Source organism: Stenella coeruleoalba (assembly GCF_951394435.1).
Source record: "Stenella coeruleoalba genome assembly, chromosome: 2".
Lineage (NCBI taxonomy): Eukaryota > Metazoa > Chordata > Mammalia > Artiodactyla > Delphinidae > Stenella > Stenella coeruleoalba.
This window is the reverse complement of record NC_137147.1, coordinates 31,616,803-31,643,075: the sequence shown is the minus strand read 5'-3', so window position 1 is coordinate 31,643,075 and position 26,273 is coordinate 31,616,803. Positions and strand designations below refer to the sequence as shown.

Sequence of the window (26,273 nt, the reverse complement as noted above, 5' to 3'; positions counted from 1 at the left end):
GTAAAGACCATGGCCTGGGAGCAGACTGCCTGGGCTGGAATCCAGGCTCTGCCACTTCCTAGTTATTGACCTTGAGGAAATCACACAGCCAGTCTGCTCAGTGAGGATAATAATAACACTTTTCTTAGAGGCCTGTGATGAGTTTGAAGTGAGCTAGTGGAAGTGCCCAGTACAGAGCTGGGCACACCATAAATGCTCAGGTAGCTGTTAGCCATTATTATTCATGTGACTGTCTGTAAATGGTGGGTGAGTTACAAACCTGGCCTTAGGTGTTCCAGTTCCGAGGCAAAGAGGGAAAAATACGAGGGTGCAAGGTTTGGAGTGTGCTTAGGCTGAGAAAGTCGTTGGTTCAGAAGAAGCAGTGCTGTTTCACATGGATAAGTACATGTTTTTACACATCTGCTTTCAAATGCAGCAGATCTGGGGCGTCTACAAAGCGACTGGCCTGGCGGATCTTCACGCCATAAAAATAAATGTATTTTTCCCCGAAAGCAAATAATTAGAGACAGTAACCTCTGTCTAGAGTTCAGCAAGACAGGCTTGACCGTCAGAAGCCCTTGACTGGGGCCCCAGCCCTCCTGTCTCCGGGGTGAGTGAACTTGGGAAAATTCATGAATCCCTCCACGACTCAGCTTCCTTGTCTACAAAATGGGCATAATAACGGTGCCTACTTCACACAGACAAAGAGATTCGGCAAGTAAAGCCCCTAGTCTGTCGCCTGCCTGGCTCCTGCTCCTCCATGAATATTTGCTTTGACTATTAGTAGTATAAAGAGGCTCTTAGGGGAGATTTTTGTCTCTGTCGGAAGACAAACTCTCTGTGTTTTCTTCACAAACAGTTGGTGCTGTGATTATAAACCTTTCCTGTCTCTTTCTTAGAGGAGCACTTGAACTTGCAGGGATCGTCATAAAGTAATAAGCAAGCAGATAAAGACAAGAAACCCTGCATTTCACCTTCTCTCCAATTCCACGCTAACCCCCAGTTTTTCCAAATTATCGAGCGTCACCGTTTGTATGGTTTGTAGTATCCTCCGTGGAACTCCGTGCAACCTCTATGGAAGCGGGCTACAAACCTTTCAGAACAGCCTTCAAGGACTTCCAGAAATCTGTCGACAGTCCCCAAACCACAGGTTCCCACCTCTCCTCGGCTGGCTGGTCTCCACATGCCCGCAGTTTCAGGATCCCCAATGCTGTGAAGTCAGGTCCATCATTTGCTCTGTCCCTGGGGAAGCTTTCTCCACCTCTGTTCGCATCTCGCTTTCTATCTGATTTATGGCTTTAGAATGTTGGCCTGGAAGATCTTAATTTAAAGCCTCTGTCAGACATTGTTACACGAACGCGGTGCCGGTAAAAAGCTGTTTTCCTTTGGTTTTTCTCCTCTGTCACTTTTTCTGTGGCATGAACTATGAGGTAGGAAAAGAAAGTTACCAACTTGGGGTTGGGAGAGCTATTGAAAAACTCTTGCGTAATCCCCTGGAAGGTGCCAGGCTCCATTCCAGCCAGCGGCCGAACTCAAAATTCTGGGTCTTCAGGCCAGGTCTCCCCATGGACCCCCCTCTTCCAATCAGTTTATGTCTCTTTCCTAAGCTGCCTTTTAGGAGCAGTTCTGGTGGTAGTTATAATTGGGCTCAGAATCTCGAGTCTAGTGCCTGTCAACTGTTTTAAACTGCTGTTCCTCTAGCTAAGGAGATTCTGTTTAGTTTCACTGTGTTTGCGTTATGAAAACAATAGTTCTTTTCTTTTTGCATTTTCCAGATCAGTATTATATTTTAATAGCAAATGTACTATTCATACCTGTCCCCTGACTCTCAGATATTTTTATGCGCTTAAGGGAATATTCCCTCACCCTGCAATGAGAATTTTTTCAGCATTTTTCCTCAGAGTGAGACAAAAATCATTTCCCATCATCTGACTTCCCTCTAAGACAGCATGGAGCTGCCATGCGTCTCTGTGTGCACCTACAGTCTGCTTCAACATCTGTCCGGTTCATATGTGTATCATTACCAGAGTCGTTATTTCAAAGGGTTTGGCTCCTTCAGAGCTGAGCTTCTGTATTTTCATCGTTTGTGCTGTTGTTCAGTGAGGAGGATGAATCTCCACATTGCTGATACCAAACTCCTGGCTCTCGGAATGGTATTTTTGTAAAACACTGTGAAAATATCATGGGATACCCAAGACGATTCCTGTCATCTTCTTCAAGGGGAAAGTTGCGGAATAGTGTTCATGAAAGAAATAAAGTGATAATAAAGTAAATAAATAAAGAGATAAATACGTAGATCAAAAAAGTGATAGTACAGGTATATGATGTGGTCCCTTTTATTGTTAAAAAACCCCCAGTGGGCTTCCCTGGTGGCGCAGTGGTTGAGAGTCCGCCTGCTGATGCAGGGGATGTGGGTTCGTGCCCCGGTCTGGGAAGATCCCACATGCCGCGGAGCGGCTGGGCCCGTGAGCCACGGCCGCAGAGCCCGCGCGTCCAGAGCCTGTGCTCCGCAACGGGAGAGGCCGCAACAATGAGAGGCCCGCGTACCGCCAAAAAAAACCCAAAAAAACAAAAAACAGTAGATGTGTGCATATGTATTTATGTATGTGTACATGGAAAAGAAGAGGTCCAGGGCAAGTAGTGTTTAACTTTGGTGGAATTAGGGTTTTTTCAAATTTTTCTTTATAACAAGAAAAGGAACCTAATGCTATTTATTTATTTATTTATTTTAATGCTATTTATTTTTAATAGCTAAAAAGAAAAAAGAAAAAAAAATCCCCACAGAATCAACAAAAAAACAAGAAAGGGAAGTCAGGCAGGTTAACTGGTCAGGGGTCGTGTGGGTCTGAGGCCCCCAGGCCTGGCACAGGACACCGTGCACTGCCTCAGCCTGGGCCTGACTCTGGAGAAACCAGGTTTGGCTGTTCAGAGACGTTGACATAGTTTGTGAGGCCGCTGAGTACAGACACCTTCCCGCGGGCCTGTTTCTCTCTCGCACTGGATGGAAGCAGTGTTGTGTAATCAGCTCAGCTCCGTTCAGCCCTGCTGGAGGCCTGGAAGGGAGTGGGTTTGGGCCTTGTTTCTGCTCCCCTTGGGTGCCGAGCACCAGAGCATCTCCCTGCCCTGAGGACAGTGGCCTGGCCCTGTCCTGCTGCGTCTGGGCTTGGGAGAGTGTCCACACACACGGGCGTTCCTGCATCAGCTGTCAGCTCGCCGGGCAGCCAGGCTCCTGCCCCCGCCTCTAGGGGGCCGCAGGGAGGTTCTGGGCCTCCAGCCCCTCACTAAGGGCTGGTGTGGGAGACACAGCTCCCCTTGGTGATTCACCAGCCAGCCATCAGTTCCCTAGGGCCAGGCCAGGTCCTGGCAGGGAAGGCACAGGAGTGGGAATCACCACAGGCTGTGTCTTCTCTTGCAGAGAAAGTTCACTCTTGTGACCAGGAGAGACAGAGCGCCCTGGAAGAGGCCCGGCAGAATCCCCGCGAGGGCATTGTCATCCCCGAGTGTGCCCCCGGGGGGCTCTATAAGCCAGTGCAGTGCCACCAATCCACTGGCTACTGCTGGTGTGTGCTGGTGGACACGGGGCGTCCGCTGCCTGGGACCTCCACACGGTAAGTCCCCCAGAGCCCGTCCTGCCCCTCACCCCTCAGGTGAAGCCTGGGGTAGGAGAGCCAGCTTCCTGTTACGCTGTCACCTCACATCTCCTGGCTTTATTGTCCTGGCCTGGTGGGCGTCGAGGCACTAGGGGAGCAGCATCTCTGCTTGTGGGCAGATGAGGTCCCAGTATCCTGGATTCTGGTCACAGGTCTGGCCTTTCCTAGCTGGGCAACCTTGGGAAAGTAGGTAACCTCTCTGAACCTCAGTTCACCAGTGAGAAGGTGATTGCCCTGCCTGAGTCACTAGGTTCTATGGATCAAAAAGATCCTGTGTGCAGACATAAGGTAACAGCGCTCTACTAGACTGACTAAGATGAGATGCCTGAACATGTCTCTGTGGGAACACTGACGCTGGGATTGCCTTGTAGCTGCTAGACAGTCCAGGAGATATTCTGCTGCCAGCTCTGGGAGATCTAGGCTTCGAGACCACACAGATCATTGCTGGGAGTAGGAGCTGAAATCAGCTCAGTTTCCAGCCCCTCCTCACCCCCTGCATCTCTCTCTTCTCAGCTACGTGATGCCCAGTTGTGAGAGCGACGCCAGGGCCAAGAGTGCGGAGGTGGACGACCCCTTCAAGGACAGGGAGCTGCCAGGTGGGAGACGACACTACCCCTTGCTGGTGCCTTCACCTCTTCCTGTTCTTCCAGCCCCTCATCATGCAGAAGCAGCGCCCTCCTCTGGGTCTGCTTCCCCATCCGTAAGGTGGAGCGGGGACACTGGGCAGGGGCGTCGCAGGAGCCATGGGATCTGCATCCAGTCTGGGATGTGTTCCTAATTAGTCCTGTGCTCTTGAGCACACTGTTTCTCCTCCTTGCTTTTACCTTTTTATCTTTAAAATGTAGTCACTGGGTTAAAATCGTACCCTTAAAAGCTCTACAGTTCTTTCTCTAAGGGTGACTGGGAAAATGATCTGGGGGCCGTGGACCCTTTTCCCCAGGGCTGCAAAGAGAAGACAGCTCACAGGGAAAGGCTGTCCTGAGGGGCAATGATTCCTGGTGGCCCAGAACTGTCACTGGGGTATGACACAAGGCTCGCAGGCAGGGCTCACCTCTAAATGGCTGCTGGGCTGGGTTTGTCTTATTTATAGTGTTCTCTACCAGTGAGTTACAATAAGAGTACTAAATATTGATGGCCCAGAACACTGTAGTCTTAATCAGCACAGATGCAGGTCAGTGCTGGTGGGAGCTGGGCCTACTATTCCCCATCAGGACTCCGAAGGAGGACTGAAAACAGAGGCTCCTGAAAGTCTAGGGGTTCCCAAGTGAGGTTTGTAGGTCACTCTGTCATGAGAATGGAGTCGTAGAGACCAGGGTCCCTCCTTCTAGCCATCTCTTCAACAAATGTCCCTTGAGATTCCCCTATGTGCCAGGCGCTGGGTTCGTCTAATGATCAAAACCGAAGTGAAGCTTGTCTTGTGGGGGAGACAGTATACAAATAAATGAATCCAAACAGAGATAAAAGGTGGTGACAGGTACTCTGAAGGGAAAGAGTGAGGTGCTGGGAGAAGGACAGGAAGAATCTGTGGTTTCTCTGAGAAGGTAGCATTTAACCGGAGACCTAGGGGATTTGCAGAGAGCAGAGAATGAAATAGTTGCTGCAGAGAGGAGGATCGTACGCAGTGTTGAGGGCCCATTTGGGGCTGGTAGTCATGAATTTGCAGGAAAACCGTCTCTCCAGTTGCGTGGTGGTGTTTACGCTGGCGCTATTCAGCTATGGGGGTGTAGACTTGGAGAAGGCGTATCGGTGAGAAGGTTCATCCACGCCTGGGGTTTTGCTGGAATCACACAGTGCGGAATAGAGAGACAAAGGGTTTGAGAGTACTTATAAGGGAGGGTTGATAATTATAATCTAAGCTGGTTGAGGAGAGATGTGAGAAAAGGAGGAGGTTCTTGGATAGGTAAACAGGTAGATCTACTAGAGGCAACTTTGACCTTGGAGTTCTCTGCATTCCTTGTGCCCCTTCAGCACCTGGTCCTTGCTGCTAGAGTCGCTCCGTCCTCCTGTACCAGAACTAGCTTGAGTTCCCCAGTAGACTGTGAACTTTACGAGGGGAAGAACCGTGTGTATAATATCCCTAACATTTAGCATAGTGCCTGAGTTGATACTCAGCAAAAGCTTTGAGGAATGGAAGAACATGGAGAGCATTATTATCTGTTTGGTCGATTGGTCCCTTGCGGGCTGTGGGTAGAGGAACTATGGAGGTTTACGAGAATCATCTGAGCTGTGGACAATTCCCAAAGTGGATTTAGCTGGACAAGAAGGACTTGGAGAGGTTGAGGAAACAGTGGTAGTTGAGGAGGCTGTTTACTTGATCATTTACCTGGCATCTGCCTTCAAGTCTCACTTTGTCTTTCAGGCTGTCCAGAAGGGAAGAAAATGGAATTTATCACCAGCCTGCTGGATGCTCTCACCACTGATATGGTGCAGGCCATTAACTCAGCAGCGCCCACTGGAGGTGGGAGGTGAGAATGCGAGCGGGACTCAGGCCCAGTGGGACCACGGGGCCCCTGACTTTTCAGATGCTGCGGGTCCCTGGGAGAGTGGGGAGGGGTGGGTAGAACAAGAGCTGGAAGTTGATCCTCTTCCTGAAACCGCGTAGCTGTGACTTTGTCTCACCTTCCACCCCAAATCTCGCCGCCCCTCTCCCCTTTCTAGTCTTTGGGAGTTGCTTTTCTCTAGCTTGTAGTTACCTGATTATAGGCAAGTCCGGGAGTGTCTGGAGACTTCCAGCGCTTCAGTCTCAGAAATGGATGCATTGGAGTGAGTCCAGAATGGCAGGAAGGGGGGTGGGCATACGATGGGAACAGGGATGGCAGGGAGGGAGTCCAGAGCATTTGGTGGTTTTCTTCTTTTCTGAGAAGGCAGGAGCCGCGTGCCAGTTTGGCTTCCTGAGAATCCCAAGGGACTCTGGGCAGTGGGATTGGACACTGCCAGAGCCAAGTCCAGCTTAGTTCAGGAGCTGATGTGCTGACCGAGGCAGTCCTGACCCAAGGCCAAAAGGTACACGCTCCCCAGCGACCAGCATCGCCGGCGCTCACTAATTTGGACCCATTGGGTCAGTTGATCGGAGCACGCATGCATTCATCTGTCCTCTGCTCAGAACTATTGAACGTGCATGGCACGCCAAGCCCTGGGCTAAGGATTGGGAATCCAAGGATGCGAGGCATGTCTCTGCCTTCAAAGAATGCAGCCTAATGGGGATACTAGGCTGTAGAAAGATACAAACTGTGTGGTAAGTGCTAGAACCGAGGTGAAAGAACAGAGAAGCGTTTGCTAATTTAGTCTGGAGGAGTCAGAGAAGGCTTCCCGGAGGAGGTGATACTGAGATTTGAAGGATAGGTAGGACTCAGCTAGTAAAAGAAGGGAAACCATTCCAGGAAAAAGGAAAGAACATTGTGACCCCAGGAAAGTGCACGTCCGAAGTTCAGTATGGCTGAGCTGGGGTGGATGGAGGAGGGGGTGGAGGAGATGACAGTGGTGGTAGATGACACAGAGGATGCAGGTCCCAAAGGGCCTGTGAGACGTGCTTCCCATTATGAAGCCAGAGCGGGAGGCAGGGAGAGTTCTGGCTCCTTAGCAATGGGAAGTACCATGTGCTTGGCAGGGCTGGGCAGCCTGACTCTCAGCTTATGTGGCTCACCAAGGAGGGAGCGCTAGTCCCTCCGCATCTCCCCAGAGGCAGAGCTGTCAGAGGGCAGGCAAGGAGTGCCACCACGAGACAGGCCCAGGCCCCCAGGCTGGTGGAAGGGCCCCAGCGTGACTGCATCAGCACAATAGCAGGGCGTGTATCTGGGGTGGGCACCAGGACTCCCAACACAGCTGTCAGTGGTTCTGTGTCCCAAGGCAGACTAGGACAGCAATCCTGAAAACCCACTTTTATGTCACATCACAGTGAGTGCAGTGGCCGCCTTGTGGGTTGCCACTCTAGGAAACTGCTCGTCCAGGGAGCTTGCTCTCAGCAACCCCCATGGTCCTGTGAGCTCTGAGGCTGGTTTCTGGCCCTGCTCTGTTTTGCTCACCCTGTGGAAGGGTCCAGGCCTCCCCTGGGAGGAGCACAGCAATAAGTCTGAAAAGATGGAGACAGGGTCTGACAGGTCGGCAGATGAGAACTGCCCAGAGGCAGCCCATGGTGCTCAGCAACTGGAAGTCTAAAATCGAGAGGGCTGTGTCCGAACCTCCAGGAAGAGGGAGAGGAAATTATGAAAAGGCATATTCAGTATTATATGCCTTGTTGTGATTTATGCTTGGAATGTGAAAACATACCTGTTGTTTCATGCAGAAATGGGTATGAGCTATTTATGGTTTTTAGAAGAGAGGGAAAAAAGAAACGAGAAAGGGGCATGGCCTTAACAATTCCAGGTCTGGGTGCTTTCCACCCACAAATCCCCAGGGCTGCTGGCTCTGACCCACTGCTCAGGGAGCCTGCCTGGTGCTTCTACTTGGGTTCTAAGGAGACAGGACTTCACCCTCCATCCCATTTGCTTCTGCGGGAGCGCAGCCCTTGAGCCCGGCCTGGCCTCGGATCCAGGCAGCCTTCAGTGCCAGGGAAAGGACCAAACCCAGCTAGGTCCTGGGCCGGGAGGCCAAAATCACAGGTGGGCCCGCTGCCAGGGCAAGTTCGGATGGACACTTGACCCTCAGACAGCAGGCTGAAGACATTTTTACAGAAAATAAAAACTAAGAAGTTCGTAAATGCTTTTAATCCCAGTGTGTCATTAGGGAAGGGAGTTTTTGTTGCTGTGGTTTCCAAAAACCTCTTTTAGGTATAATATAATGTTGGGAGAAATTTTAAAAAAAGTTCTTTCCTAAACATGTTTTTCATTTCAAGCTCTGTGAGCCTGACCATGTTTGGTTTTGATGAGAATGAAAGGTTTGAACTGCATTTGGTAATTGTGTTACCTGGAGGGTAGACTTGTAATCAAAAGACAGACAAGATGTATGAAGAAATAGTTTAGAAATCAAGGGAGTGGGCCTGCAGAGAGAAGGAGAAAGAATCAGTTATGCAGGGAGGTGGCTGGCCAGGGTTACCGGTTTTACTGAGTTTAAATCCCTCTCAGGTCTCCCTAATATATTTTGAAAAAGCAAAAAGCCCGAACTCTGACCACGAACTGGCCGTGCAGGATGGTCTTGCTGGCGCTCATCCTCCTCTCATATGCTGCTCCCTCCTGTCATTATGTCCCAGCCACTGGTCCTTCTCAGGTCCTCAAACAGGCCAAGCTCTTGCCTGCCCCAGGGCCTCCATGCCAGGTGCTCCTTCAGCCTGGAATGTGAGTCTCCCATCCTCCCGTGACTAGCCCCACTGCTCCATTTAAATATCATCTTCTCAATGACCATCCAAACTAAAGGAGCAGCCCTGTCGCCCTCTATCACAACACCACTTTTTTTTTTTTTTTTTTTGCGGTACGCAGGCCTCTCACTGCTGTGGCCTCTCCCATTGCGGAGCACAGGCTCCGGGCGCACAGGCTCAGCGGCCATGGCTCACGGGCCCAGCCACTCCGCGGCATGTGGGATCTTCCCAGACCGGGGCACAAACCCGTGTCCCCTGCATCGGCAGGCGGACTCTCAACCACTGCGCCACCAGGGAAGCCCACAACAGCGCTTTTTAATTCTCAGCCTAGTGCTTATCCCTATCTGATGTTTTGCTGGTTTGTTTATTTGTATCTGTCTCCGCTACCCAATGAAAATTGAACTCAACGAGGGAAGGAGCGTTTTCTGCCTTCTTCCCTGCTGTATTCCTAGAACTCAGGATAGTGCCTGGCACACAGTAGGTGCTCAGTAAATATTTGTTAAATGAATAAATAGCCAGAAGGATGGGTGGATAGATGGATGGATCCCTGTTAGATACAGAGAGGGATGTCTCAATAAGGCCTCTTTTTCTTGGCACACGTCAGAGGCTCCAGCAACGACTTCAAGACTAATTATGAGGCCAGATCTAGCCCTGAAGTTCACTGTAATGCTTCTTTGTCACCAGGGCCTTACGGCGCCCTGGCTGGGACCAAGGGACTTGGGCACCCTGTGGACAGCCCCTGGTCAGGCAGCCTTCTACAGTGGGAGAGCCAAGACACAGGGCAGCACATCTGGAGCAGGGCTGGCGAAGAGAATTATGGAATCCAGGGTCCCTGGGTTTGGGCCTTGGCTGTGAATTCAGGTAGAATTGAGGTTGCAAGCGCAAGGTCAAAGAAGCCACAGCTGATCCCTCCTGCGTCCTCTCAGGGTGTGGCAGTTAAAGCTGGACACCAGCTGGGGCCAGCGGGGAACAGTCCCATTTGGGGACAGTGGGAAGAAGGGACCGGGAGGATGTTTGGGCTGAGCAGAAAAGAGGGTGTCTTCCCCCCAAACCACCACCTGTCAGGCTTGGAGATTTTAGCTTTGCACAAACTCTTACATCTTACCCGTGGCGTAAACTCTGTCCTGGGTTCTGGGGACATACAGGGATGAGGGCATGGTTCCGGGCTGGAGGAGCTCCTGGGAGAAGAGCTATGTAATCACGTGAGTGCGCTGTAAAGCCAATGTGACAACAGAGGCAGATGAAGTCCTGCAGGGACTCAGGGGAGGGAGGGCGTGTGAGAGAAGGCTTTCCACAGGAGGTGACATTTAGGCCACATCTTCACTGACGAGTGAGAAAATGCCACGACCTAGATGGACCAGGAATAAGGGTATCCCAGCAGAGGGACCCTGGAGGTAGCGAGGTAAGAACAAGGTAGGGTCTGTGGAAGGAATTGTGAGGAGTAAGGTTTAAGCTTGGGAGGCAGGCTGTGGACAGGTGGGAGACGAGGCCGTAGAGCTGGGCAGAGCCCAGATCATGCTGGGTCTTGTGATTTGCGCCAGAGAGGGCCACAGGGAGGCGTGTGACTAGATGGGCCTTCCTACGGAAGCCAGACGGGGGGAGGGGAGCTAAATGGGGCAGGAAGGTTACAGCCCACACCAGAGGGAACGGTGGTGAGAATGTGGACTAAAGCTGTGGCATATGGGATGATTTACTGAAGCTTTAGTAATGAAATCAATAGGATTTGAAGACTTGCTGGATGTAGGGAGTGGAAGAGGGAGATATCTACTTCCTTTTCTGGTCTTCTAGCCTGATTTAGGGGGAAAGCAGTGCTGCTCAAATCTAAAAATAGGCAAAGTAGAATGGGGTATCCATGGAAACATCTGTGGCTAGTGCCTGGGAGGGGGTGGCCTGCAGGTATCATTAGATGAGAGCTGTTCTCAGTGAAGGTTGCTAGATCATTGAATTATGCTTTTTTTTTTTTTTTTTTTTTTGCGGTACGTGGGCCTCTCACTGCTTTGGCCTCTCCCGTTGCGGAGCACAGCCTCCGGACGCACAGGCCCAGCGGCCATGGCTCAGGGGCCCAGCCGCTCCGCGGCATGTGGGATCCTCCCGGACCAGGGCACAAACCCGCGTCCCCTGCATCGGCAGGCGGACTCCCAACCACTGCGCCACCAGGGAAGCCCTGAATTATGCTCTTGGTCCTTCCCGCTCCAGAAGGCAGAGTTCCGCCCCCGGCCCCTCACCCCACTGGCTACATCAGCCTCCCCATCAGCATTTATCAGTCCCAAAGGGGGAGTTCTGAGATCCTAGCTGGCAGAGCCTCTAGAGCAGGGGAACCCTCTCCTTTCTCCACTCCACCCTAGAAAAAGTCAACGTTGAGAGGAGCTGGGCTGGGCCGCGCGAGCCTCGCTGCCCCTCCCGTGGTCCTGCAAGAAGAGACCGTGGGTCTGAGGCTTCCTCCTTCCTGCCCAGTGCGGTGACTTGTTGATGTTCTCACAAGGAGGAGGCTGGAATGCGGCTGACTTGGCGTTTCCCAACTCCACCCCCCCCCCCCCCCCCCCCGCACAGCTGGCAGGGCCCGGACCCCGCTCCAGATGGCGCTCAGTTGGCCTGCTTGGCTTGGCCCGTGCCTCCAGGCCAGCCCACCTCACCTTGTTTAAAACTGCTTGGGACAGCGGAATTGGGCCCAAGATCTTGGCCAGCGCCAGTTTCCTTGTGGTAAAAGGGGCTGACTCTCCAGCTGTGCGTTGCGGCCGAGGCCCGGCGGGCTGAGGCTGCAGGAGCGACACCGAGAGGGCTGCAGGGGAAGGGTGGCACCTGCCGCCTCTTAATTTGGGAGGAGACTCGGCGGGGCCCGGCCAGTCCAGGGAGGGACCTGGCTCTAGTGGTTTTCCTCATCCCTGGAGACGGGAGGCAACAGGACGGCCACCAAAACAGCCCAGAGGCGGGGCTGACGCCAGCCTTGCACTGTGTCTCTCCACACCTTATCCGAGGAAACCTGGATCCTCTACACACCCATAAGCCCTTTTAATGCAAGTGGAATTGTGTCTGTAGGCAGGCCCGTAGCAAGGACCTGGGCATCGCCGTTAAGTGATCTTAAAGAACCGTCACACTCTCTAACGTAGGGTCCCCAGCCCTGGCCTGATGAGCAGCTCTGAATTCCAGCGGTTCTGATCCCAATTCTGTGAGCCTATGTGAGAGAGAGGCCGGGAGTCTGATGCCAGTGTAACCCTAGAACTGGGAGTGCCAGTTGCCAGTGTTTTTAAAGGATCCTGCTAGAAAGCTGTCAGAGCTGGAGGGCTCGGTGGGCTGTGGCTTTGAGGTCAGGGGTGAATTGTGAGGAGTCCAGCTGTGATGGAAAGGACTCCAGCACAGACTGCTTGAGAGGTTCCTGGAGACTCAGGGAGGCTCTCTTGCCCCACCCCATCCAGCACTCCCCTGGGAAAACCTTAGCTTCTCCTTGGTTAACAGACTTCTCGTGTCTTCTTTCACACGTGCCCACCACTGGTTTGGCTAAATCAGGACTCCTGATAAATGTCAGGCTTAACTAGTTCTTGCATGAAGCATGGTAGTTTGGGGACTCGAGGCCGCTGTGAAGCCAGAAACCTCATTTTCAGCGTTTTGAGCCAGATGCCTTCAGTAGTTTTCTTTTTTCTCGTATGCTTTGTTGGAAGCATTAAAACTACCCCCAAGCCCCTCCCAGTTACTGTCTTTTGTCTCACCCGATCTTCTTCCAGAAGGTTCAGACTTATTCTTCTGGGGTCATGGCTGGAGTCTCCTTCCCTCTAGATGAGGGTTCTTAACTTGAGTCCGTGACCTTGGATGAGGTTTAGGGAGTCCATTAAGCCCCTAAAATCTGCAGAGTTCTGGGTGCATGTGCATTTTAGAGAGAGGGGCTATGGCTTTGTTTACGTTTGCTGAGGGTCCATGATCCCACCCCACTGCCCCGCACCCTCGCTAAGAAATTCTTGCCTTAAATGTACTTGGCGCTTGGCCTAGACAAAGCCTTGGCTTCCAGAGTAGGACCCTAGCGCTGCCTAGCTACACATGTGGAGCCTGGCTCTGATGTTTGGGGAGGGGGTAGCATGGGATTCTGGAAGTCAAAGGATTTCAGAAGCAGAGTGCCTCACGCCAGCTGGGGACGGGGGCGGGGAGAGGCAGGCCCACAGGGCAGGCTGCCGGTTGGGGAAGTGCTATAGGGAGGCAGAGGCACTGCTTGCAGGGCCCTCGGGGGACGTCTGCTGGGACGTGTCCTCGGCTGCGGGGTATGGGGGACATACGGGGGGGTAGCAGGCAGAAAGCATGGGCGCTCTGGGCTGGGGAGCTCCTGCTGGGAGTGAGGACGGCAGGAACACAGTTCTCCAGACAAGGAGGCGGGGAAGGGAGGAAAAACGGAGCAGCCCCCAAATGACAGTCACTCTCTGGCATAAGAGGAAACACTTAGAGGCTGTAGCGCGGGAGAAGAGCTGCTTCTTGCTGCAGCCTAGCCCAAGGGAAGGTGCGGGGAGCTCCAGCAGCAGAGTCGCTGAGAACTGGGCGGGCAGGCGGGAGCCCAGGAACACGTGTTGGAGGCAGCAGGCCTCTCCTGGCTGGGCGTCTAGGCGGGATGACCTCATCCCTTCCCGTCTCAGCAAGTGAGGTTTTATTATTCCAGCCTCTAGGTAGACATTACGCTATGCTGAGCCTAAAGGTTAAAGGAGGAGCTGCCTTCGCGGGGGCGTTCTCGTGGCCCCCTCACGGGAGGGGCCGAGGGGGAAGGCCCTCCCCTGGCCGCCTTAGAAAGCCTGGGTGGGAATAGCTGGAGTGTCTCCCCTGGGTCCCTCCCGGCTCTCCTCCCGCAGCTGGGTCCTCCCTCGCGTGTAGGAGAAGGCGAGGGCAGGCAGGGTGCCCTGCGAGGGAGCTGGCCACCCTCCCTGCTGCTCCACGAGCATCCTGATAGAGAATTTTCTGGGGCCCGCCTGGTATACCCTGCAGGCTCGAGAGTGAATGTTGCAGTGCAAGTAGAGGAAGCTTAAAACCACCAAAGAACCATGTACTGGCAGAGAAAACAGTCTGAGCCATGCCTGTTTGAAAGCCCTTCCAAGCCTGGTTTCTATGACAGACCTAGCAGATTCCCCAAGGGCCAGAAGCAGACGGTCCCTCACACCTTCCCCAGGTGCTCCCTGCGCCAGACCTGTCAAGATGAGGTCCTGCTGGCAGATCCACTAATTGTGCTCTCTTGGAATTGGTCCAGGGTGCCCAGGGGGACCTGCCCAAGACTGCAATCCACTTAATTAGGAGTGGGCATTCAACAGGGCTGCTTGGCTTTTTTTTGGTAATGAAACATCTTTTTCCCTAAATGGTGAGGCCACTTGGGGGTTGGGGTAGCGGAGGGAGTTTGCTGGCTCATTCACAGCAAAGGTGTCAGGGATGGTCCCCTCCCTCCCGGAAAGCTCGGCAAACCCTAGAGAAGAACCCCAAGGCACTGGGAAGTGCCTTGAATATTTTTCTTGCCAGGTACAGCTTCAGAGTGTGCTGGCAGGCACTGAATCCCTGGTGTAGGACCCCTGTGTGACAGCGAGCCCCTCTGCCCATGCTTCTCACCCATGGTCGTCACGTAGTCTGTCCCAGTGCCCTGCAGACTAAGTATTTGAATGTGTGGACCTCCCAACCTCAGCCTTAGTCCCCCAACCAAGGGAAAGTTACCCAGGGCTTTAAACAAAAGGGCCTTGACCACATCCACTCCGTGCCAAGCCCCGGCAGCAGGAACCATGGGACTCGTGCGACTCTGTTCTCCTGGCCAGAGACCCCAGTCACCCCCTCTAGAAGAGACGCATCACTGGCTTCAAAAGTTTCAGCTAGCACCCTGAATCCTTTTGGGGAAGAGATGAGGCATGAGTAAATGAGATTGATGGGTGGGCCTTGTGTACGTTACACGTGTAGGCATTGCTGCTGTCACGTTACGGTCGCCACGCATGCGTAGGCTGTGCTAGATGCGGTCACCGCTGTGCATCTCGACACCGGGAAGCTTTCTTGGTTACTGTAGCCCAGTGCTTCTTAGCAGAATCCCCTGGGGGTTGTAGTTAACATGTGGCTTCCTGGGTCCACCCTGGGCCTCCTGTCTTAAAACCTCTATGTGGACAGACTCACGCTTAGTAGGTCTGGACTTGCCAGCTGTAGAACCTCTGTTTGCGTCCATCTCAATTGCCTTCTTTCCTCAATCCTTACCGCACTTGATACCTGATAGGGACGGCCCACGGGAACTTCACACTGACCCGTTGCTGCTCGGTTTCACTTTCTTGGCTCTGTTTCGCGAAGACAGCAGTTTGAAGCCAGGGGCTCTGCCTCCTGCTTTGGAAGCCCTCCCAGGACCTGGACTGGCACTGGGTGGGTGGTGCAGGCTCTGAGCACCCTTTCCCATAGTGACGTTCCCTTGGATGCCAAGTTCACGTGTAACGGGCAGCTTGTGTGGCAGCAACACCAGGCTGGGAGAAGGACAGTTTGGATCCCTGTGGTTTCTCAGGTGAATTATATCCAGCCGATATGTCTTGAGCATCCGTCTTGTATGAGAACGTTGCTGGCTGTGGCGGAGGGGGTGGCGGGCTCACCTACCTGGGGACCTCGAAGAACGAAGTGTCCAGTCTTGCGGCTCAAAGTTGGAAAGGATGGCTTGATTCGGCTGCAGGCTCATGGGGGCTGGGAGGGCTTGGGCTCGGATAAGCCGTTTCTGCCCGGCTGCCGGCAGCCCTGGCGTCTGAGCACGTGGGAGGGAACTGAGGCTGGGCTGGTGGCTCCTGCAGGATCCTGAGCGGTGTGCTTGGGGATGGGGGTGTCTGCCCGTGGCCCAGGTTCTCAGAGCCAGACCCCAGCCACACCCTGGAGGAGCGAGTGGTGCACTGGTACTTCAGCCAGCTGGACAGCAACAGCAGCGACGACATTAACAAGAGGGAAATGAAGCCCTTCAAGCGCTACGTGAAGAAGAAAGCCAAGCCCAAGAAATGTGCCCGGCGTTTCACTGACTACTGTGACCTGAACAAGGACAAGGTCATCTCACTTGCCGAGCTGAAGGGCTGCCTGGGTGTCAGCAAAGAAGGTGAGTGCTCGCCTATGCTCCTGGCCCACTAGGACTTGCCCCGCCCGGGCCCGGGGGCCGAGGGCTCCCCCAGTAGATGAGGTCCCAGGTGCATGTTTATTCAGCTACTTACTGGGAGTGTGTTATGCTTCACGCTAGATGCCTGATATAGTGGAGGAATGGATGGATAAGGTCCCTATCCTTCCACAGTCTATGGAGGAGACATACTAAAGTACTTACATACCTTGTGGTAAGTGCTATGAGGGTGTATTAGGATAGGCCAGGCTGCGGTGACAAGTAGAACCACACGTGTAATGGCTCAGCTCAGCACAGTGAGTATTAGTTCATCTTGCCCGTATAGTAGTTCACCACGATTCCAGGTCCTAGGGGTGTGTGTGTGTGTATGGTGTATGCAGGGGAAGGAATAGGAGTGGGGATTGCTTCGTGTGCAGTCACTGAGATTCAGGCTGAGAATGACTCTGCCGTCTTTATTACGTGGCATCCAGGGTCACCCTGGGGCTCTTCTCCCTTCCCAGCCAGCCAGATGGTGTAAAGCCTGGAGCAGTGCCTGTGGTGGGGGGTTGACGGGCCAGTCCTGGAAGTGACACACATCACCTCTCCTATTTCACTGGCTTGAACTCGGTCACTAGACCACACCCCACACTAAGGAAGGCTGGGAACCCAAGAAGAGGAGGAGAGCGTGAATTCTGGTGGACACCTAATGATCTCTGTCACAGTGGAGCAAGTGCAGAGTATTGTAGGAACCTACGTAGGGCACCCCCATCCGCTCAGGGGCAGACGGGCTTGGAAAACTTTGGGAAGGAGGTGATGTCTAGACCAGGGGTCAGCCAACTGTGGCCCATGGGCCCAATCTAGTCCATGGCCTGTTTCTGTACAGCCTGTGAGCTGAGTGGTTTTTCTATTTTTAAAGGGATGTAATTTTCAAAAATGAAGCATATACAACCGAGACTATTGTATATTGTACATGACCACCAAAGCTAAAATACTTACCAGCTTGTCCTTTACGGATAAGTTTTCTGCCCCTGCTCTACAGCAATCCCTGAGCAATGAGTAAGAGGGGGCCAAGCAGAAAGATCAGGGGAGGGAAGGGTGTTCTGAGCTGAGGCAAATGAAGAGTGAAGCTGCAGAGGTGAGGGAGGAGAGCTCTAGAGGAGCTGAAGGAGGTCAGTGTGACTGAGATGCGTGTTTGAAGATGGAAGGGGAGGGGAAGGGGTAGGAGGCAAGGTGAGAGAGTTTCAGCTCTACAAGGGCGGTGGGGAAGCTGTTGAAGGGATTCAGTCAGAGACACAAGAGCGTCAGTTTTGCTTAAAAATTATTCTGGTGCAGTGTGGGAAATGGATTGGGGATAAGCAAGGCAGAGCCCCCGGTAGGAGGCTGTGGCTGTCCAGACAGGAGGTGATGGAGGCCTGAGTTATGAAAAACCCCGTAGGGGATGCAGAGTAGTGGGTAGAGGTGACTAGGTAGACCTGCAGGCCCTGGTGACTGAGTGCATAGAGGGATGAAGGTTGGTTTGGGCAACTGGACAGTGGGTCCATTCACTGAGATGGGCAACGTGGGAGGAAGAGCCGAGCAGGTGCAGGGGGACAGGGAGGGTGACGAGGATGGCTTGGATGTGTCAAGTTGGATGCACCCAAAGAATTAGAGGGTCTGTAGTGCCAGTGAAAGGTCTGGGCTGAAGATACCAATGCGGGTGGTGCTGACTTATTTGAAATGGAAGCTTGGGAAATGCTGAGATTGCCTTGGAGGAAACATGAGGGCTTTTCCTCGTTCTAACCCTTGTTTGACAGTGTAAACCCAAAAGGTAGCTGGGGAAGTGGCTGAGTTACCATGAGGTACCCAGTCTCGGGACCTGCCCGCTCCATCACTGGGTTCTGGCCTTTGTTCTGGGGCGTGTGGCCCTGGGTGAGTGACCCCTGTCTGATGAGGATGCCTCTCTGTGTTCCCACGACTCTGAGTCCCCAGGACCCTGCCTTGGCCACAGACTCGTTCTTTCACCCAAGTACAAACTACTCAGCCATCCCGGGTTTCAGTGTTTTCATCGGGAAGATGGAAATAATCATAATATCCACCTCATAGGGCTGTTGTGCTGATTCACTGGGACAGTGAGTCAAAGCAGTTGTCATAGTGCCTGAGACATTGAAGGAACTCTGTGGAAGTTCAATATTACTATTCTCCTCCGTAAGATTATTGCCGCTGTCAGAAGCCTTATCACACTGCATTTGCAGTTCACGTTCCTGATTCTCCCCTGCAGCTCCCCTGTAGCTGTGGGTGTGCCTTCTCAATTTCTAACCTCAGGCAGAGTACACGGCGCCCAGTAACAGTGCAGTAGATCCTTGTCAAATGATGAAGGGATAGGAGAGGGATTGTCCTGTATGGTGACATTACGCTTTGGCATTTGGAATCTGTGCCCATTTCTCAGAGCACAGCCTGAGGGCCAGTATTGGAAAGAGACTACCCAGTGTTAGTATAGACCCCAGGCCCACCCAGGAGCACTTCTGGGCTCAGTGGGGTTGGAATCACAGAGCTCTGTAGCCCCTCTGCCCTCAGCCCCCTTCCTGTGCTGGTAGTTCAGGTCCGTGCAGCACACAGCGGCCAAGGGGAGGCTGAGTGTGGTGACCTCGGGTCCACCGAGCTCAAGGAGGCCTCCCGGCTGTCCTCTGAAGCTTTGTGGGGCACCAGGTGCACAGAACCCAGAGGAAGCATCCAGGCCTGACACTTACTAGCTCTGTAATCTTTAGCAAGCTACCCAAACTCTCTGAGCCTCAATTTCCTCATCTGCAAAATGGAGATGATAGCATCTGCCTCACAGATTCGGTGTGGTTTAACAAGCTGGTGCCTGTGAAGGACTTAGCTCAGTACGTGGTTAGTGGTGAACGCACAAAAGAAATTAGGAGTAGTAGAGTAACGCACCCCCAGGCTGCCGGCAGCTTCGCAGGGTCCCTCTCCTGTGCGGAGCAGCAGAAAAGCCACTTGGGTAGATGGTATGTAGGGAATGGAGCAGATGTTGGTCATCTGGTGTTGTGCAGCGCCCTCTGGTGGGCTGAAAGGGGCTTGCACACCAAGTTGGGGGCAGAAGTCGGGTGTGGGGAAGACACAGAGTTTGGGGGTGAATGTAGCTTTGGGTGTGAGGGACTGAATTTTCGGGAAATGCCCCATGAACACAGGCATTTTTACCAGCCGGATTGCTCACTGGGGAGCTAAATTCTCTGCACAGTGTTCTCAGGGCTGGTCTTTCTTAACTGGCCCTTCCCAGCATATAAAGCACCATCATCAGGATTACTGTCACCACCCTGTGAAGCAGGCAGGCTGGAGCCGAGTTCTTCCATTGAAAAAAGTTGCCAGCTCTCCCGATGAATTGCCCAAGGATGGAGCTGCTCCGGGCTCGGACCTTTTCTCTCCCCTGCCTTCCTTGGTAGTTAAGAGCATGATTCTGGAAGCAGACAGGTCTGAGTTTGCTTCACCACGTAAAAGCTATGCCATCTCCAAGCCTCAGTTTCATCCTCATAAGATGGGGATAATTTGATTGTTTTATTAGAACCACATACAGTTGCTCTGAGGAGGAAGCGATATTTGGGTGAAGGGATTAGTGCGGTAAGCCTTCAGGGTGAGAGCTGGTTACCGCTGGCTGTATGTTTTCTCTCCTGAGTCTCAGCCTGGTGGGCGGGACTATCTGAGGTCCTCTGTACGTGTAGATCCTGTCACCCCTGAGAGAAGCAGCTGCTGGCTGGAGCAGATGAAAGGTGGGATTCAGGGCCTGGCAACCTGGCTCGCCTCCCACCCGCCTGCCTTCGGCTTGTCCCGCTATCTTTCCAAGTTTGTTTTCTCATCCGTGACATTGGCTATACCAGTATCTACCCCTCACCCCACCCCACCCTGTGTTCTGTCTTTTTTCTCAGGGCTTAAGGAATGTTAGTGTCAGTTGGGGGCGGTTGAGCTGAGGGTGGGCGTGTATCCCCACAGCACGTTACACTCCTCCAAGCGCTGAGGGTGGGCGTGTATCCCCACAGCACGTTACACTCCTCCAAGCGCTGAGGGTGGGCGTGTATCCCCACAGCACGTTACACTCCTCCAAGCCCTTTCTCCGTGGCTTCAGTTGATTCTCCCTGTGAGAGGCACAGCAGAAGCAGCGCAGCTGCGGTCCTAATTCCTGCTCCACAGTCTGCCCCAGAGGGGTTAAGGGCCGTGCACAAAATCACACAGCCTCCAGGGCCCACGTGGAGCTGGCCCAGCTCTTGGTGTGCCTGCCGTGCAGCTCCCCGCTCCTCCCTTAGGAGACCTGGGCCCTGCAGAGCCTCCCAAACCGATCGGCACCCTATGGGGCGGTGGGTGTTCGCAGAACAAGCCTTGGACCTCCGTTAAGCTCCTCAGCTGCTCTGAGCATCAGTTTCTGGATTTGTTAAGTGAAGGGGCTGGACCAGATGATGGCTAAGATTCCTTCCACCTGACCTTCTGCGACTGGGAGAGCCAGGACCCAAGAAGGTTATGCAAATGTCCATCAGCACTAAAGCCCCTCTCAGCTAGTGAGGGGGCCCTGGCCTTAGGGAAGAAGGACTGTGTTTAAAGGTGTTGGCTAACAAGGGGTATACCCGGGTAGAACAGGAAGCCTGGCCACACAATCTCTGGCTCTTCCCCAAGTGCCCTCTTCATTCTGGGCGCTAGAGGGGCCAGGGGCCAGGGGGCCCAGGTATAGAAGAAGCCCTACCAGTTCTCTGGGTCAAGGCCACTCAAGCATCCTAAGTTCCTGTTCTGGCATCTTCCCCCAGGGAAAATGATCAGGCAAAAACCCATTCAGTAAGTTGCCCTCTTTCTGGGGTCCTTTCTATGGGCCCCCTGATGCAGCTTCGGTAGTGCAGCGGAGTGTTGGGATTGGCCAAGTCACTTGGACTCCCATGTTCGATTTGTTTGCTGAGGACACAAGAGAAAGATTAGTTAGTGCTACAAGGATCCTACCATTCCCACCTATAAACGAGCACCTACCACTTCCGCCCCAGCCCCAGGTTGAAAGGCTGGCATCTGGGAGTAGGATGGTTTGTACAGAGTGCACGCCCCCCAACTGTGTTTACTGGGCAAAACCTAGTTCTCTGGAATGGCAGCCTCATTTTGTTGCCACTGTGATGCCTCGTGGTGGCAAAGATGGGCTGGTGAAACATGGGCTTGTCTGCAAGTCCAGGTTCCCTGTGTCCCACGCAGCCCCGTATTTAACAGCAGGTAGAAAAGCCTGCTCCGGTGAGGAAATGGACATGTGTAGCTGGATTGCTCGTAAACCCAACCCTAACGTGTCACTTATACCTCCCTTCTCAGTAGGACGCCTCGTCTAAGGAGCAGAAAACCAAAGGGCAGGTGGAGAGACCAGGGAGGCAGGATGGATCACCAGACACCTGACCTTGGACGCTGCCCACAGCCCAGCCACATCCCATGTAACATGAGTGGTGCCCACCGTGTTTGCACTTTTAATAACTCTTACTTGTGTGTTTTCTTTTTGGTTTCATTTTTAAACACCAATATCTAATACCACGGTGGGAAAAGGAAAGGGAAGAAAGACTGTTCGTTCTCTTCTATTGTTAAGGTTTTGGATCTGCTACTGACAACGTTTAGGGTTCTGAGGGGGTGAGGGTCTTGTTGGGACTGAGAAGAAAGAGATTTATATACTGTATATAAATATATATGTAAATTGTATAGTTCTTTTGTACAGCCATTGGCACTGCTGTCTGTTTATTCCCCTCCCTGTTCCTGCTCTGGGCTGTGAGGGCTCTGGACCCACGGGCCAGCTTTCTGGAACCCAGAACTCCATCCCCAGCCCGCTTGGATTCTGTTTGGAGAACGACCCCTGTGGTTAGAGCGCAGACTCCATTAGTTCTTTCCTAGTGGGAGGAGGGCACCGCCTCCTGCTGTGTCTGTCAGAGCTGGCAAGTCACTTGGCGGTTGACCCTCTCAAGGGAGGCTGGGTGTGGGACAATGTGAGGGGCCCCTGAAGGGAGGGCTCCCGTGCCCATGTGTTCCTGCCATCCGGATCCCCAGGTGGCCCTGACCCCGTGGGTGCACAGTGTCCTGGTGGCCCACTGAGCAAATTGTCCTCCAAGGATTTGCGTGAGGGTCAGTTGAAACACTTCCACCCATGTTTAGCATCTTCTCCACGTAACGCATGAGAAGGGAGCCAAAGAAGGAAAAGACACACAGAGGGGCCTTTTATTTAGTAGCTGTTTAGTATCTGAGCAGCGGAGGGAAGAGGACAGAAGGCCTGCCCTGGTGAGTGCAGCACCCACAGGAGGCTTCTCACCTCCTGCAAACCCACGAATGAGGCTTCCTGAGACAGCTCCCAGGGCCAAGGTCAGACTAGGCCTTTACTTCCACTCTCCTCTATCTCCCCTTGCCATCCTCTGGTCATCATAGGCCTGAGGGAAGAGTTGTGTTGGTCACCTTGTTGGAAACTCAGCCTTTTTTTCCCAAAACTCAGTACTGAGGTTCTTCCTTTTCCCTTAAATGCTCTTAAAGGCTTCCAGGCTTGAGGCCAATTCCAGAGCAGAGCTCATCTCGGGCCTCCCACTTCTGCCCTCGCCTAGAAGTGCAGAGATAATAACCCAGCTATGGGGAAATCCAGGCCTAGCTTTCCACAGACGTTTTACTGTGATTCCAGCGTGGAATCCAATGTGCTGGGCAGCCTTCGGGTCAGATGCCAGCTTCTTCTGCCCGGGTGACCATGCCTATCTGACAGTCATCAAAGAGCAACACGTGGCACTTAGCCCCCCTTCCATGAGCAGGCGTGGCAGCAGTGAGGGAGGCTGGGTAGTAGCCCAGGACTGGCGCCCCTATGGCTTGCTTTTGGAAATCTGGCCACATCTCATGCATCTCGTACCCCATCCCGGTATCCCATCCTCTGACTGGAGAAGGTTCTTGCTGTCTGGGTGAAAGTCCCAGAGGTTGTGTTAGGGTGACTGGAGGCCCCATCCCAGCACGGTAAGGTGGAAGGAGAGCCCTAGCCCATTAGTTTGGACCAGAAAGCTCAGCATGCTGGAACCGGATGGACTTTCCAGGAGACCCCAGTCCCCTACTCTGGCCAGGAGGAAGCACCTCCTTGTAGAAAATCAGACTCTCCCCTGGGCATCTTCTCTCTCACACATATGTGGAGGCTGTGTTCTGTGGTTTTCCTTTGTGAGGAGGGAGGGAGACTATTTGTAGCTTGTTTTATAAAAAATAAAAATGAGTCAATCTTGGTGGCTGTTGCCTCTTTCTTTGGGTGGCTTCCTCTGATGGAAAGGTTTCATTTCCTTAAAAGGCTAGTTGTTTTCTGTGGCCCGGGTGCCCTCCACTCTGACCTTGGGAAGTCTGAGGTGCTAGATGGGAAAGGAACCCCAAAGTGGCCGATAGGTGGCGCCACACTTTGCGGTTAGGACGTCGATGCCCTGGGCCCTCACCTGCAGTGTTGGTGCCCTCTTTGTAATTCTCCCTCTTGCCCTCACAAGGAAGGTAGGGGATGTTGGTGGTGGTGCTTTTGGGGCAGGGCTGGGGGTAGCCCATTCTGTGGCTTCAGGCTGGGGGGAGTGGGCGTTGTGGCCATCATCCTTATCACAAGACCCCAGGCTGGAAAGCAGCCGTAGACAGGGAGCAGGCCCCTATGAGGGTCACACCGTCCGTGCCCCACTTTTGTGGGACACATGTTCAGGTCACATATTCAGGTCGAGGCTGCTGGCCTGCTTGGCATTGCTGGAAGCCTTCAGCGTGGACATCGCAGCAGAGATGAGGCTCTAGATTGTGTCTGGTGTTATGGGGCGTCTTTTCCCTTTGTATCCCACCCCTGCCCACACGCAGCTGTCCCTGGATGTGGCTTCCTCACCAGTCTCTTTTTGTCACCTCTGTTCCCTTGTCCTTTGCAGGTGAACAGATGATAACGCCCCTGAGAAATTCTCCCCTAGCCTCCTTCAGCTTTTTCCCGGGAAAGGATGTCAGCCTTTGAATGGGGTCATATAGGTCCCCCTTCTCTAGTGCTGACACTGAGCTGCTCTGTCCACAGGCCCTGAAATACTTAATACTCACTCCAGCCCAGTGCTACTGGCGTCATCAATCCCATTTCACAGGTGTGGACACAGACTTGGGAGCTCGGTGACTTGCTGGGTTCCACCCAGCTGGGAAAGGCAGAGCTGGGTGTCACCCTAAGATCTTCCTCTCCAGGCCTGGAGCTCTGCCCACTGCCCAGATGCCTTCCTGGAGGGGCTAGAACAACAGCCTTCTCCCTCCTTAACCCCGGGTGGCTGCATTCAGCTGTGAGTACACTTTTTTCTCTGCATAGTTTAGAGTCTTATTAAAAACCACTAATTTGTAGAGGTCTCTCATGGGCTTCAGGGATTTGGGGAAGAGAAATAAGGGAGGTATTTGCCCATGCAGGACCTCATTGGGAGACTTGGGGTTGACCTAGCCTCCAGTAGAGAGATCCAGGCTGATGTGGGAAGGGGGCAGAGCCAGCCTGCAGCCCCACTCAGCCTTCCTCTGCTTTCTCCAGAGACAGGAGGGCCATTCCCAGTAGCGGTCAAGGAGAAGTGAACGGTAGGTCCATCCTGTTTCTTCCTTCACCAAAAGTCTCCTGAGCCATGCTTGGCCTCTGTGGGGAGGGGAAGACTGGGGACGTTGTCAAGAGATGACTTGGGACTTCCCTGGCGGTCCAGTGGTTAAGACTCTGCAGTTCCAATGCAGGAGGCGCAGGTTTGACCCCTGGTCAGGGAACTAAGATCCCAAATGCCGCACAGCACGACCAGAAAGAAAGAAAAAAAAAAAAAAGAGCGAGAGGTGACTGCTGCTGGGGCCAGGCATCTTGCCAGGGCCCCTCAGATGCCATCAGAGGAGGGGCTTCCAGGCTGGTACTCACCCCTGGTTCCCCAGGGGATCTGGGTGGGATGGGAAGCTGGCAGCACCAGAGCCCTTGTAGAAAAAACCCAGAGAGAGAGCCAGCCTGCTCATCCGGCCATTTACTCCCAAGTTCCTGAATGACCCACAGGGCCACAGGTGTGCCCACCAAGGAGGCTGAGGAGCTTCCCGGCAACCTGATCTTCTGGTCTGTGGCATTTGACTTTTTTTTTTTTACTTGTACAAGGGGTGACAGGTGAAACTTGACCTTTTTCATGCAGTACCACCAACTCAAGCCCTCATTCCTATGGCCTGGATCACGACTCTCCTTTCTGTGAGTTTCCTGAATCAATACAGGGAAGCGTCATGACCTTGGTTATATGCCTGCCAATGAATGCCTGTGCTAGGTGTGTGACACAGGTCTGGCTCATCCCTTATACTCTTCTATGTCACCCCAGCCAACACCTCATCGGTGTAGCCTCATCCCTCCCACTGTCTGCATTGCTTCCCTTCTTCCCTCAGCTTTGCTTCCCTTCTTCCCTCAGCTGCTCTGTGAAGGTCCTCTTGCCTGGGGTCTTCGTAGCAAAGCTTTGTACTACAGCTAATGGTGCCCCATCCTGTATGTGACACACCCAACCAGGGCAACCTTGTTCATCCACACGCTTGGTGGTGGAGGGGCGCTGAATACTTGGATGTGGTGTCTTCACTGGTTGATGGGCACATTGGTGAATTACCCATAAGAATCAGGAGAGACCAGGATAAGATGCAGTAACATACATCCCCCGCACCCTTAAATCACAAAGCTATTCTTCTCCCTCCTGGAACATATCCATCATACGTCAGCAGGGGGCGCTGCTCTTCATCAGGGACCCAGGTTGAGGGCGGCTCCATTCTCCAGGCTCTCGGAGGCAAAAAAAAAAAAAGCGGGAGGGGGCAGGGAGAACATGCTAAATTGTACCCTTGTTCTTAAAGTTTCCATCTGGAAGTGACGTCACTTTGTTCACATCTCAATGACTACAGCAAGTCGCATGGTCCCATCTAGCTCAAAGGCAGTTGGTGAGTGGCCAGAAGGAGAATTAGAAATATTTGGTGAACAGCTCTGATGACTATCACAATGTAGATTATCTTTGTGTTTTCCATATTGATGAAAAAAGCTGCAGTTTTTACGTTGTCCAAGAATAAAAAGACTTGCTTTTCACAGTTTGCATGGTGCATTTTACGTCTATTATTTCTGACAGATCTATCCCATTTACGGTAATTACCGTTCTCCCCGTCGTTGGAAAAGCAGAGGGTGAATGCACCTTCCCTCCTGTGAGCTCCCCCCACCCCACCTGGGAGCTAAGTCTCAGGTAACTGAGGCCCTGGAGTAACTAGCCATGCCCCCAGTGCTTGAGAACTTGGTGGGGCGTCAAGTAACGCTGGGTGAAAGCAGTTGGGGAATAGCGGTACCCTGGGGTACAGATGT

The 26,273-nt window shown here is 53.1% G+C and overlaps 1 protein-coding gene across 4 annotated transcripts in view; it reads left to right on the top strand.

Moving 5' to 3' along the window:
• The window catches only part of SMOC1 (SPARC related modular calcium binding 1), a 156,499-nt gene extending 133,477 nt beyond the window's left edge, over positions 1-23,022 (top strand). For 2 of the 4 annotated variants that reach the window (XM_079913478.1, XM_079913481.1), the window contains exons 8-11: positions 3,395-3,587; positions 4,143-4,225; positions 5,989-6,094; positions 15,729-16,181. In XM_079913478.1, the coding sequence (XP_079769604.1) occupies positions 3,395-3,587; positions 4,143-4,225; positions 5,989-6,094; positions 15,729-16,005 (659 nt within the window). In that variant the 3' untranslated portion in view covers positions 16,006-16,181. Of the gene's footprint in view, positions 1-3,394; positions 3,588-4,142; positions 4,226-5,988; positions 6,095-15,728; positions 16,182-21,274 lie in introns of those variants that run through there. The other 2 variants (XM_079913480.1, XM_079913479.1) reach the window with 2 other exon arrangements.
• Positions 23,023-26,273: the final 3,251 nt, after the last annotated feature.